General features: G+C 45.1%; 1 protein-coding gene across 1 annotated transcript; it reads right to left on the reverse strand.

Moving 5' to 3' along the window:
- Positions 1–491: 491 nt before the first annotated feature.
- On the reverse strand, positions 492–11,865 carry LOC146342495 (vomeronasal type-2 receptor 26-like). Its single transcript, XM_084807866.1, has 5 exons — positions 11,842–11,865; positions 7,853–8,665; positions 3,860–4,087; positions 2,590–2,716; positions 492–1,393 (listed from the first exon to the last, which is right to left on the reverse strand). The coding sequence occupies exons 1-5, from the start codon at positions 11,863–11,865 to the stop codon at positions 492–494; spliced, it is 2,094 nt and encodes a 697-aa protein (XP_084663992.1).
- Between the last annotated feature and the right edge of the window lie 785 nt (positions 11,866–12,650).

A 12,650-nucleotide genomic window follows, 5' to 3' on the forward strand; every position in this document is an offset into this window, starting at 1 on the left:
CCGGCCGCCGGCTCCATGGAGTTGCTGTGGAGCAGAGCCAGCTGGGTTAGGATTTGGGGGGGAGGTGCGGAGCGCCTCCCCCCGACCGCGAATCACCCCTTTGAAAAGGTAAGTGACTTTTGCACATCCCTAATCTCTGAATTCCAAGAGATACCACAACAATTATGAGATACATTAATTGAGTAGAAAGAATGGAAATACCCTATGGATCCATTATTTAAATTTTCAGATCATTAGGAGTTGTGATTAAAAATGCATGTAAATGCAGTATATTACTATGCATTAACTAGAGCAGTGATTAAATCTACTGTTTCCACAGACTTTCAACGGTCAAAAGAGAATAAATACCAAAGCAGAAAACAGTTCCAACCTGTCATTATTACCTTCCACTGCAATAATTACCAAAAATTGTGACAGATTTAAATACTATATCATAAAATGGGGAAAACTCATGCTTTTAACTAGATTGGGGTTACATAGTTTTAGATGGATTAGTTCTTTCTTCTCATTAGCTGCTGTTTGTTGTTCAGCTCAGGTCTTATCACAATGATATAGCATTTGGGAGGAAAAATACAGCCAAGTAACCCAGCACTGGAAGCCAAGATGGAGAAGATCTCCACAGCCACCATGTTTTTGCCTTTCGTGCTCTGATAGGTTGGAATAAAGGTCAGCCAAACACTGCAGAACACCAACATGCTGAGGGTGATACATTTGGCTTCATTAAAACTGGCAGGTAGGTTTTTGCCTAGGAAAGCCACAGTGAAGCTAACAAAAGCCAGGCAGCCCATAAAGCCCAGGACACAGTAGAACATGACAGAGGAACCCACATTACATTCCAGTATAATCACTTCAGTCATTGAATGAAAGTCAAAATCTGGAAATGGAGGATAGGTTGCCAGCCACACTATGCAAATAGTTACTTCAATAAAGGAGCTGGGAAGAACAATGGAATGAGCCAGTCTTTTCCCCACCCATCTCCTTATTCTGGACCCTGGCTTGGTGGCCATGAAAGCAAGAACCACAGTGACGGTTTTGGCCAACACACATGAAACCGCCACTGAGAAGATGGTGCCAAAAGTAGTTTGTCGAAGGAGACAAGTCACCCTTTCCGGCTGGCCAATAAATAGCAAAGCACAAAGGAAGCAGAGCAGAAGGGAGATGAGGAGAGTGAACGTGAGGTTTTGGTTGTTTGACTTGACTATGGGAGTGTCCCTGTGCTTAATGAAAATCCAAAGCACCAAAGCCGTGAGGGAAGAAAATGAAAGAGCAACAATGGCCAAACTGATCCCCAATGGTTCTTTGTACGTCAGAAAGATGATTTCTTTGAGAATGCATAAATCCCGGCCCTTGCTTGGATAATGATCTTCTGGACAGTCATAACAGTTATCCATGTCTGAAAAAGAGACATTGTTAACATTTATATACCATATTGCATACAGTGCAATATGGTAATGAACATTGCAAAGCCTGTAGGAAGACTTTTAGCTAGGGGTGGACGAAAGTCCCTTACCTGTCGTCGAAGGACGTTCGCGGTGGGGGGGAGGCGCTTCGCTGCTCCCCCCGCGAAGTTCAGGCCGGGGGGGAGGCTTCCCGCCTCGGCCCGGCCAAAATTCAGGCCGGGGGGGAGGCTTCCCGCCTCGCCCCGGCCAAAATAGCGTTGCCCTTATTTTCGCCGTAGTCTATGTAAAGATTTACGTAGACTACAGCGACCAAATAAGGAAAAGGAATGGCGGCTCCCTATGGGGGCCGCCATTATCCGTACGCGCTTTTTTTTTTTTTAAGTCACCCGTGATAGGCTACGTGACAATTGACGTAGCCTATCACGGCTGACTTTGCAAATCTAGCCGTGATAGGCTACGTGAATCGTCACGTAGCCTATCAGGGGTTTTTTTTTTTTCTTTGATTGCAAAGGCGGCGGCGGCAGCCAGTCGAAAGACCGGCTGCCGCTCCCGCCCCGCTCGAACAGCAGCCAAACCGCCGGCCGGACCCGCCACCAGGAGGGACATTTGGTGAAGGTAAGTCCCGTCCCGGGGGGGGTGCGGAGGGTGGGGGGGTTCAGAGGATTTCTCCCCGAAACTTGTTCGGGGGGCCGAACACATTGACGCTCGGCCCCCCGAAGTTTCGGGGAGAAATTCTCCGCCATCCCTACTTTTAGCTCAAAATCACTTTGCAGCATTTACATTGCAAGAATCCCTACGCAGCTATGATCCGGAAACAATGCAGACAGCAGTGCTCTGTGACCAGAGGAAGCAGATTTCCCTCACTGAAAGTGTTACCTCCCCCTGGAGATCAGGGACCAGGAGTTATCACAACTCTATGTCCACCTTATATGTACATTTCGTTTTGTATATTATGTGCATATTTCTTTTCTTTTCCATTTTTCAGTGAATTCAGGTGTTCTGCACAAGAGCGGAGATGCATCATATGGGTATATCAAAATGTATCTCCTTATTGGCAAACATGACTTAACTGTGAACATTTTTTTTTCTTATAGATGACCGAAATGGGAAACAACAACCTATATGTACAAGTGATTGATTATATCAACTCCCCCCAAAAAGTTTAAACTTGGCACACAAAACTTCTCACCCTTCTGGTTTGAAATCTTCCCTTCAGGGCATGGAAGGCAATCATAGCAGCAAAATGGTTTCCCTTCCTTCTTTATCTTACTATAACCCAATTGACAGAAGTCGTTACAAAGAGAAATAGGCTGTACCTGTGTATAAATGAAAATGATGAATGTTTTTAACAAAAAATATATATTGAGCAGGTTATATTTCAGCATTTGTTCTCTAGTTAGATAAAGGTTTCACTCAATTAGTTCACCATGTCCTGTCTAGGTAGTACTTGGTATGCCATGTCATCATGAGACTTGGCCAACGGATTCTACTGGAAACTTTTAAGAATACATGGCTTGGGACCACAATACCTGATGGAGTGCCTCTCCCAACACAAACCTACCCATAAACTGTACTCAACTTCTAAGGTCCTCCTCTGGCTGCCTACTTTGAGGGAAGCTTAGAAGATGGCAACAAGGGAGAGGGCCTTCTCAGTGATGGCCCCCAAATTTTGGAATGATCTCCCCAATGAGGCCCACCAGGCATTATTGTTATTTTTCGGTTCCAGGTTAAGACCTTTTCTCTTCTCCAATGCCTTTGGCAGCATATGATAAGTTTTACTCAATCCTGGAATGCCTTATGGTTATGGTTGTTTGCTTTGAGATTACTTGTTGAACTTGTTTTAGGTATACGTTCTGTTGTATATATTGTCTGATCTTGTGTATGTGTTTTTATGAAAATGGCTTTTAATCACTGTATACTGTATTTTAAATGTTTTTAATCTTTGCAAACCACTCAGAGGGCTTTGACTATTGGGTGGCATAGAAATGTAATGAATGAATGAATGAATGAATAAGAAAAAGGCAAATAGACTCCCTGCAGGTTTTTTTCTAATGTCTGTCTCATTGGAACACTTTCAGTGTCATTTGCAAATAAATAAATAAATAGATTTTGCTAGGTTACATTTTATTTCTTATGCTGCTTCAAATGAATGAACAACTTAATTTAATAAAGCTGCAAAAGTTTACCATTGCCACATGTTTACTTGGAAGTACATTGTGCAGTATTCAGTGGGAATTACTCCTAGTTACCTTGCATAAAATTGCAGCCTTAGAAGTGACAAATCATTCAACTAATTCAGCTCCTGAATTTTGCCAGGTGAAAGTCTGGGACATAAAATCATGGTTGGAATGTGCATCAGCTAAATTGCAGAACACACTACTAAAGAGATTTGTGTGCCCAAACACACTCCCAATTCTTGAAAAATGAGCAAATGATTAGATGCTGTTTACTGATTGTACCTGGTTGAAGTTCTTGGGCCATACAATGGCATCCACAGCAGTGCTGAACATTTTGTCTTTGGGAGTGATGGGGTCAATCTTTCCAATTTTGACTCTCAGAAAGGACTTGTTAGGGAATGTGACCCAGTTGATAATGTCGAATCCAGCTACTAATTCCCCATTGTCATCAAAGGAGATCTTTTCCCCAGCAGTGTTGTTAAATGAGACACTTCTGAGAAAGTGATGAAGCTAAATTGAAACAGCAGAAATGTCTGGGAATATTATTGTGCTCAAACTGTAGGCCTATATTAAGAATGTGTCAGATGAATCATATTCCACCATTATAACTAGATGAAATTGATTGTCTCCATGCCAGCTTGGATGCCATACTTGATCCTGGTCCAGTGGATGTAACTTTGCCTCCTGCTTGTCCTATTACTATGGATACTTTCAATTTGTACAGCCTGAGGATGTGGACAGGATCCTTGGAGAGGTGAGGCCTACCACTTGTGTGCTGGATCCTTGCCTTTCCTGGCTTATAAAAGCAGCAGAGTGTGGGTGGGGGGAATGGCTGAGAGCGTTAGGGTAGTGGTCAATGCTGCTTCATGGAAAGGAGTGATTACCTCTTTTGTAAAGGAGGTGGTGATAATACCTTTGTTTAATTTTATAAAAAATTCTGGAGAATGCATGGAGTTGTAGGACTTTTGGCTATGTAAATATACATAGGATTGCACCCTTAAAACCAAACAGAAGAACTGAAAACATAACTAATTAAAACAGGCACTACCACCAATTATTTCTTGGAAGCCCTAGATGTATTTTTGCCCCAGTTCTGATCTCACAAAAGGCACCATTCACACAACCATCTGGATGCATTTGGACCACAGGAAGAAACTGGACAGAGGGAGTATGTCCCTGTTAGTTCTACTGAATATTTTGGCAGCTTTCAATACCATTGACCATGGTATCCTTTTGAGGCATCTGTCTGAGGTGGGATTGGGAGGCACTTATTTATGCTGGCTGGTCCAACTTAGAGGGGCAGCCTTGGAAGGCAGACCTGGGGGATTCCTGTTTGACACCGTGTCCATTGGCCTGTGGTGTCCCTCAGGGTTCCATCTTATCCCCCATGCTATTTAACATGTACATAAATCCTCTGGGACAGGTTGTGCAGAGTTTGCACATTTGGTGCCACCAGTATGCTGATGACACTGAACTCTCTCTCACCTTCCCATCTAAATCCAAGGAAGCTGTTCTGGCTCTAAATCAGTGCCTGATGTCAGTAATGGGCTAGATGAGGGCAAACAAATTGAAGCTTGATACAGACAAGACAGAGGTTCTTTTGGTCAGTTGAAAGGTGTGCTCTTGGACTCAGCCTTTAACCTGGATGTCCAGGTCTCAGTGGTGGCCAGGACTGTCTTTGCACAGCTAGTATACCAGCTCTGCCTGTTCTTAGTAGGGATGTACGAAAGTCACTTACCGTTTCGCAGATCTGCTTCGTGGGGGGGAGGCGCTCCGTCCCTCCCCCCAGAGTCCTACCTGTCCGGCTCCGCTCCACGGGGATTCCGCGGAGCAGCCGGCCAGCTCCGCCCACAGCCGGACATCCAGCCGCTGGGCAGCAGGGACGCAAATGGCGGCAGCCATAGCCGCCGCCGTTTGCGTCCCTGTATTTAACCGTGATAGGCTACATAAATATTTACATAGCCTATCATGGCAAAGTGAAAAAAAACGCGTACGCAAATGGCGGCGGCTACAGCGGTTGCCATTTGCGTTCACTAGTTTTCGTCGTTCTAGCCTATGTAAATATTTACGTAGGCTAGAAAGGTGAAAAATAGTGAACGCAAATGGAGGCCGCCATAGCCACTGCCATTTGCGTACGCTGCACCCGGCCGCAGCTGACCAGACCAGCCGCACCCGCCGCACCCGCCGCCACACCTGCCGCCGCCGCTGCCACCGCTGCTGCCGCCCGAGGTAATTCGGCACCCGCCAAATCCGCCGCATCCTCCCCAGGTAAGTGCTGTCCCGGGGGATTCCGCGGGGGGTAGGAGGCAGTTTTGCCACGGATTCTGGGGGGCCGGATTCTACAGAATCCTCACTGGAATCCGTGGCGGAATTCTCCACCATCCCTAGTTCCTAGATATGTCTGATCTGGCCATGGTCACCCGTGCCCTAGTTACATCTCCCTTGGACTACTGGAAAGCTCTCTGCATGGGGCTGCTTTCAGAAACTGTTCAGATATCTCAAGTGGTCCAGAATACTGTAGCCTGACTGTTGACTGGGGCCACTTACAGGAAGCGTGTGACTCCCTTGCTACAGCAGCTTCACTAGCTACAGGCATGTTTCCAGGCAGAATTCAGAGTGCTGCTTAGGACCTATAAAGTGTTATACAGCTTGGGATTAGGACAACTGAAAGAACAGCTTCTGTGACAAAAGTCTGCCTGGAGAGGCCCTTCTTTTGAGACCACTCCCTTCAGAGGTGCATTTGGTGGCATCCCAAGAGAGGGACTTTTCTATGGGAGCTCACAGGCTATGGAACTCTGGCCCAAAGGAGGCTACGTTCGCTCCCTCTCCGTTGTCCTTGTCCTGGCAGGCAAAGACTGCTCTCCTCAAGAACGCTATGGCCTGTAAGTGGGCCTATTGGGTTGGGTGCTTTATTTAATTATTATTTTTGGTAATTATTCATTTTTATTGTATTTTAATGTATTATTTCATTGATTAAAACTGTTTTAATTGTGCCTGTGAACCACCCTGAGTGCCATTTTTTGGTAGAAAGGTGGAGTACAAATCAAATAAATAAATAAATAAACCGCAGGATTCCATTTGGACCCCGATTCAGCTAAAGTTTTGTATACGAATAGTGTGTATCTCTCACTTTAATTAATTATATGCTTGCTTATGGTTTTGATTGTGCTGACTATAGATGGTTTTGGTTTTAAATATTTTATAGGCCACCGATGAAGACTGTACATCAAAATGTGTTTTTCTAGTTTCCTAGCTACGGTCATTTATTAGTTGTGTTATTATATCTGATGTTCTCGTATTTTGTATTAAAGGAACCTGTACAAGTGTTTATACATGCTTTCTTCTTAACTTTTTTTTTTTTTTACTGATATATTACTGTCCTTTTCTTTGCTGTGTTTCTGTGATAGATGACTTAACATTCTGTTTATTTTAAAATTTATTTTAAAGAAACTGCTGTTACCTTGGAAGACTCATTGACCATGGGGGGAGCAAGCCTGCGCAAGCCTGCAGCATTTCAGATGAACAAGTGAAGTGATTTTTCTGCAAGACATTCCTTTCATTTTGAGGGTATTGAAAAAAGGATGCACTTGCGACATGGCAGGTTTCTTCAGTTCCATAGAGTCCATTTCTCTATTCTAGTGAACCGACAAAGCTGAGACGTGGGTCCATCACATTGTCATTGACAGCTATGCTGGTCTGAGGGAGTAGTGAAGCAGGAATAAGCAACAGCATAGGATAGCATACCATAGCAATACTTTCTAAATAACATGTCTGTTAAGGTTTGAGGGAGGCCCTGGGCAATATGCCTTTCAGAACCACTGGTGATGCTCACTTCCCTCAGCAAGCTTACCAGGGAACGGGGGGAGAATCGGACAGCATCAGGAAGAGGCAGCGGGGAGCAGCCCAGCCCTAAGGAGAAAAGCATTGGGTGAAGTGTCTGAATCCCTACTCAGCCACAATCATCTCAATTTCCCCAGAATACCTCTGGGCCCTCTGTTGTTGTCCAGAGGTGTTCTGGCAAAGCAAAGGTAGTGGCAGCCACTTTTCCCAGAATTTCCTTTATCAATGATGCACCCTAACATCTAAACAAAACAAACAAGCAAAACGGGGGGGGGGGGGGAATTAAAATGTGGAAATCAAATAAGAAAAAAAACAAAGAGGATGTCAGCATCAATCCATGCTATGTACTGACATTGGGCCTGTATGAGCTTTTCTGCGTTTGTGTGCTCCGGACATTACCTGCCATGGCTGTTGATTTGGAAGCTCCCATCTTACTCCAACCACAGTTGCACTGTATTTGGATGCCAGTGAATGCATGGATTGTAAAGCATGTGCCACAGCATGGACAGCATTGTAGACACTGTAGCTCTGGCTGGTCATGCTCATTTCAAACACAGATGCAGGAAGATTCTCCAGCTTCTCTTCCCCAGTGCAGATTTTCTCCTTCTCTTTTACTTCCTCATTGCTTTGGAACAAACAGTTAAATGCCTGTTGCCAGAAGTCCCTGATAAAGCCATCTTCTTTGTCTGAAGAAGGGTTTCTCATCTGAAGAAAATTCTGGAATCCCATCACATCCTTTGAGTGAATTGCAAAGGACATAGCACCGTGGATGATGTCTATGTCCCAAAATCTTTGTAAAGAGACTGATGAGAACTCCATCTGGGCCGTCATTATCCAGACTTTCCCTTTCGTCTTCATTGGCATGTTGAAAGCTTCTGAAACTTCCGGAAATGTTATCAAAAATATCATGGTGTGAATTTCACCATGTACAATCACAACATTGGCAGTACTACTCATAATAACCTGGTATGTTTTCAACCAAACCACCAACATTTCAGTGGTAAAATACACCTTTGGCAATTTTTCTATAAAGTCAAAGCAGATGCCTCTCTGAGAAAATTCAGGAAGAACGGTCTGTACAAACTTCTCTCCACTGTAGTGCACAAAAATTACGCCAATCCAGGTCCACCTAAAAAACAGCAACAACTGCAGAATCCCAGTGTACTGGTGGTCTCCTTTAGGGAACATACCTTGGAAGAAAACATCTTGGCTTTGGTCATTCATCACTGGAGCAAAGCCATATCCAAGCTATAAGGAGAATAAAGAACACAGGGAGCTACAAAAGAAGAGCTACTGCCAAGACTGTGTTAGATACCGTGTCCTCAATCATAGAATCATAGGGTTGGAAGGGGCCTACAAGACCATCACGTCCAACCTTTTGCTCAGTGCAGGAAGTCTGATTCCCAGGCGGTCTCCCATCCAAGTACTAACCAGGGCTGGCCCTGCTTAGCTTACGAGATCAGACAAGATCAGGCAAGCAGCATTACTGGAGGGGTATCATGGAATCATAGGGTTGGAAGGGGCCTACAAGATCATCGAGTCCAATTCCCTGCTCAGTGCAGGAAGACTGATTCCCCGGCAGTCTCCCATCCAAGTAGGAGTGTACAAAACCCTGCTTACCTGGCTCCGCTGGGCTCCGCAGGTGCGGGGAGGCACTCCGTCCCTCCCCCCAGAATCCTTGCTGGGAGGGGAGGCGCTCCGTGCCTCCCCCCCCGGAATCCTGGCCAGCCGGCTCCACTCCGTGGCCAAGCCGCGGAGCCACCGGCTGGCTCCAGCCGCCTGCAGCCAGACATCCGGCTGCTGGGCAGCCCTGCAGGGATGCAAATGGCGGCTGTCGTAGCCGCCATCATTTGCATCCCTGCAGTGAGCCGTGATAGGCTACATAAATATTCGGCCTAACTGAGATCCGTCATGGAACTCTCTGACATCCCTACGTCCAAGTACTAACCAGGGCTGGCCCTGCTTAGCTTACGAGATCAGACGAGATCAGGCACATCCAGTATAAATGCAATGAACTTCAATAGATGAAGAAAGGGTCGAAGGGTGTTCTTCATTCATAACTCAAAATGAATGAAAAAGGGATTTGGGGACTTACCATAGTTTTTCATTTTCTGAAGTCACTGGATGATATCGATAGATAGGTTGCTTCTCCCACTCACTCTGATAGGCAGGGATATGCAAGTTAGGCTTGAAATTTGCTTCCTAGTAGAGAAGCAACCTACTTCAAGATTCAGAAGGCACCACAACAAAAGAGACAATACAAGGAGAAAAATCATACCCCAAAGCCTGAGAACCATGGAGCCAGGCTGCCATGATAGGCTACGTAAATATTTACATAGCCTATCACGGCAGGGAAAAAACAACAACAGCGTACACAAATGGCAGCGGCTACAGCGGCTGCCATTTGCCTTCCCTATTTTTCTCCGCATAAAAGCATAGTGGGCGCTATTTGCGTTCCCCTTTTTTTTCACCGTAATAGCCTACGTAAATATTTACGTAGGATAAAACGGAGAAAAATAGGGAATGCAAATGGAGGCGGCCGTAGCCGCTGCCATTTGCGTACTCGTGTTGTTGTTGTTTTGCTTGCTGTGATAGGCTACGTAAATACTTACATAGCCTATCACAGCCTCCACAGGGATGCAAAAGGTGCCCCTGCGTTAGCCGTGATAGGCTTCGTAAGTATTTACGTAGCCTACCACGGCTATGATGAGGAAAGCATATGGTGGCTGCAGGGCGGCCGCCATTTGCAAGTCAGCGCGGACGGCAGCAGGTAAGTGCTCCGTTTCGTGCCCCTTTCGTGGGTTGGGGGCTCCATTCCGTGCTCCTTTCGTGGGTTGGGGGGGTGGGGGCTTCGTTCCGCCACTGGCATTTGGCCTCACCGAGATCCATGGTGGAATTCTCCACCATCCCTACATGGGAATAAAAGTTATGATTTAGAAAAAGTAACAGAGAAATAAGATGGAAGGTGCAACAAAAGGGTTCAATGATATATATCAGGCTTCCTGCACTGAACAGGGCGTTGGACTCGATGGTCTTGTAGGCCCCTTCCAATCCTATGATTCTATGATACCCTACCTGTCAATCAAAAACTCCTAAAACCTATCCAACAGCAAGAAATATGCACTCCAGGGAGAGTAGGATATCCTCCATCCACTGCAGGAAATGAATTTATCGTTTTAAGTCCCAGGGTTCCCTTTTTCTGCAGTGTAAGGGACAAGCAACACATTCATCAACTCAGGCATAGCAGAACTATGCCTGATTTGATTGATTACCTCAGTGTAAGCATGCATGGCCCTGATTCAGATTGGGACCATGGTGCAGCAGGAGGGGGGATTTAAGCTCTCCGCCTCCTGTTTTCATCCTGAAATTTCATGCCCCGCCCCCGGGCAGATGTGTGTGTGTGTTTTCTTTTTTAACTCCCTTCCCCCCAGTGGGATGGGGGCAGAATTTCAGAACGAAAAGAGCAGGAGGAGAGTTTAAATTCCCCGTCCCAGAACACCATGGTCCAAATCAAAATCGAGGCTGTGTGCACTTACACTGAGGTAATTAATCGAATCATAGCTCTGTGCGATTTGATGAACATGTAGTCTGGCTGTAGAATGATATCTTTGGGTGTGATGGCAAATACAGTAGTGTTACCAACATTTTGCTGCTGATACCCCTGTAATACACATTATTTTACCGGCCATCCCCCTTGTTGTCTGATCAGTCCCTTTTTTCCTGCTCCCTCCCTCCCCGGCCTCGTCCTTCCTCCTCTGCCTCCGCCTCTGCCTCTGCAAGAAGGACTGTGTGCTCCATATCTCATGACTTTGCTCACTTGCACTCATGTGCCGAGCATTAGGTAGTTAAACAGTGTTAGGTAGCCTTCTTTGATGATGTCTATAAAAGCACAACTATAGTATGTTGATTTGAACTTCTTCTAAACTGGCTCTAGCCTGCATTTATGCCTCCAGTGCTAAATGCTGTGTTGCCACTTTTGCTTTGTATGAAGCAACTTTGCTGTAAGTCATACCATACTTTTCAATATGCTTGACATCCAGTTTGTGACATTCTCAATAGGTTTGCCTAAATGGGGACACCAAGTAGGTAGTATAAAGTCCTATGCCCTTTGAAACACAGAATTCACCTTTGGAACAAAAGATGGGTCCAAACGCAACACCAGTGGGTCTGTGTGAAAAATATACATCTCATTCATAATTCACATATTCCTGCCCATTGGAGGATATCCACCTCCACTGAAGGAAAACCATCTTCTTCCTCAGTCAGGATTTGTCCTTTAAGCAGCAGGCAAGGTGTGAGACTACTTTGCCATTTTCTATCTCCCAAAGAAAAACCCTCATCAAAAAAAGCAAGAAAAGCAAAATAAATAAAAATAATAGGTAAATTAATAGCTTGAAGTCCTATGCTCCATGTGTACAACTTACCTGTGGTATTTTGTAGATGCACATAATGGTTGCCATGAAGAGAAATACATCAGAGTTAGGTCCCCCAATGATAGCTACTGCATTATCCTGGATATCACACTTGTAGTTAGGGATGAATCTGCCCCAGGTGGAGAGAAGTTCCAGTGATGCAAGGTAAGTCCAGCTTGCAGCAAAATGGCTATTATAGATGTGGAAGCCCAGGGTAAGGTTGGGCAAGCTCCGGTGATTTTCATTTATCTCTTTCACAGCAAATGCAAAGGCCAAGGTGTGCTGGTACATCTGAGTCACGAATCTGCAATTTGATTCATGTGCTGCATCAGAGTGCTCTTGCGCCAGAATATGAAGGGTACTACATTTCCATTCAACAGATATTTAGCAAATATGTTGTACAAAAATAGATGGTATGGTTCCAGTTCAAGACAGCGAGATGAAACATTGGTACATTTACCTGGACTTTTCATGTCTCTGACCAATACCGCCAAGTATTTAGAAGCCTTGCATACATTCACACATGTGCAATGTTTGAAATTCACATGGAGATGTTTAGTGTTTTATTATCATTGGCCTTCACTTATCACTTTATACTCTCTATTATGTCTGTGTTACTGTTGTTGTTAATTAATACATTAAGGGCTCAATCCTATGGCCGCTGTACAGTGTATAGAGGGCCATAGGAATTTTCAGTTTCTGGGAACCGAGCTTGGAGCCAGGGCTCTGAGCTCAGTTCCCAGAAACATGACTCCCCTCTCCCTCCCCTACCACCTCGTAGGTGGAGTGGTTCATCCTTGGATCCCTGCTCATAAGAGCAG

Source organism: Heloderma suspectum, chromosome 6, assembly GCF_057233095.1.
Source record: "Heloderma suspectum isolate Gila_16-S chromosome 6, 16-S_ref, whole genome shotgun sequence".
Taxonomy (NCBI): domain Eukaryota; kingdom Metazoa; phylum Chordata; class Lepidosauria; order Squamata; family Helodermatidae; genus Heloderma; species Heloderma suspectum.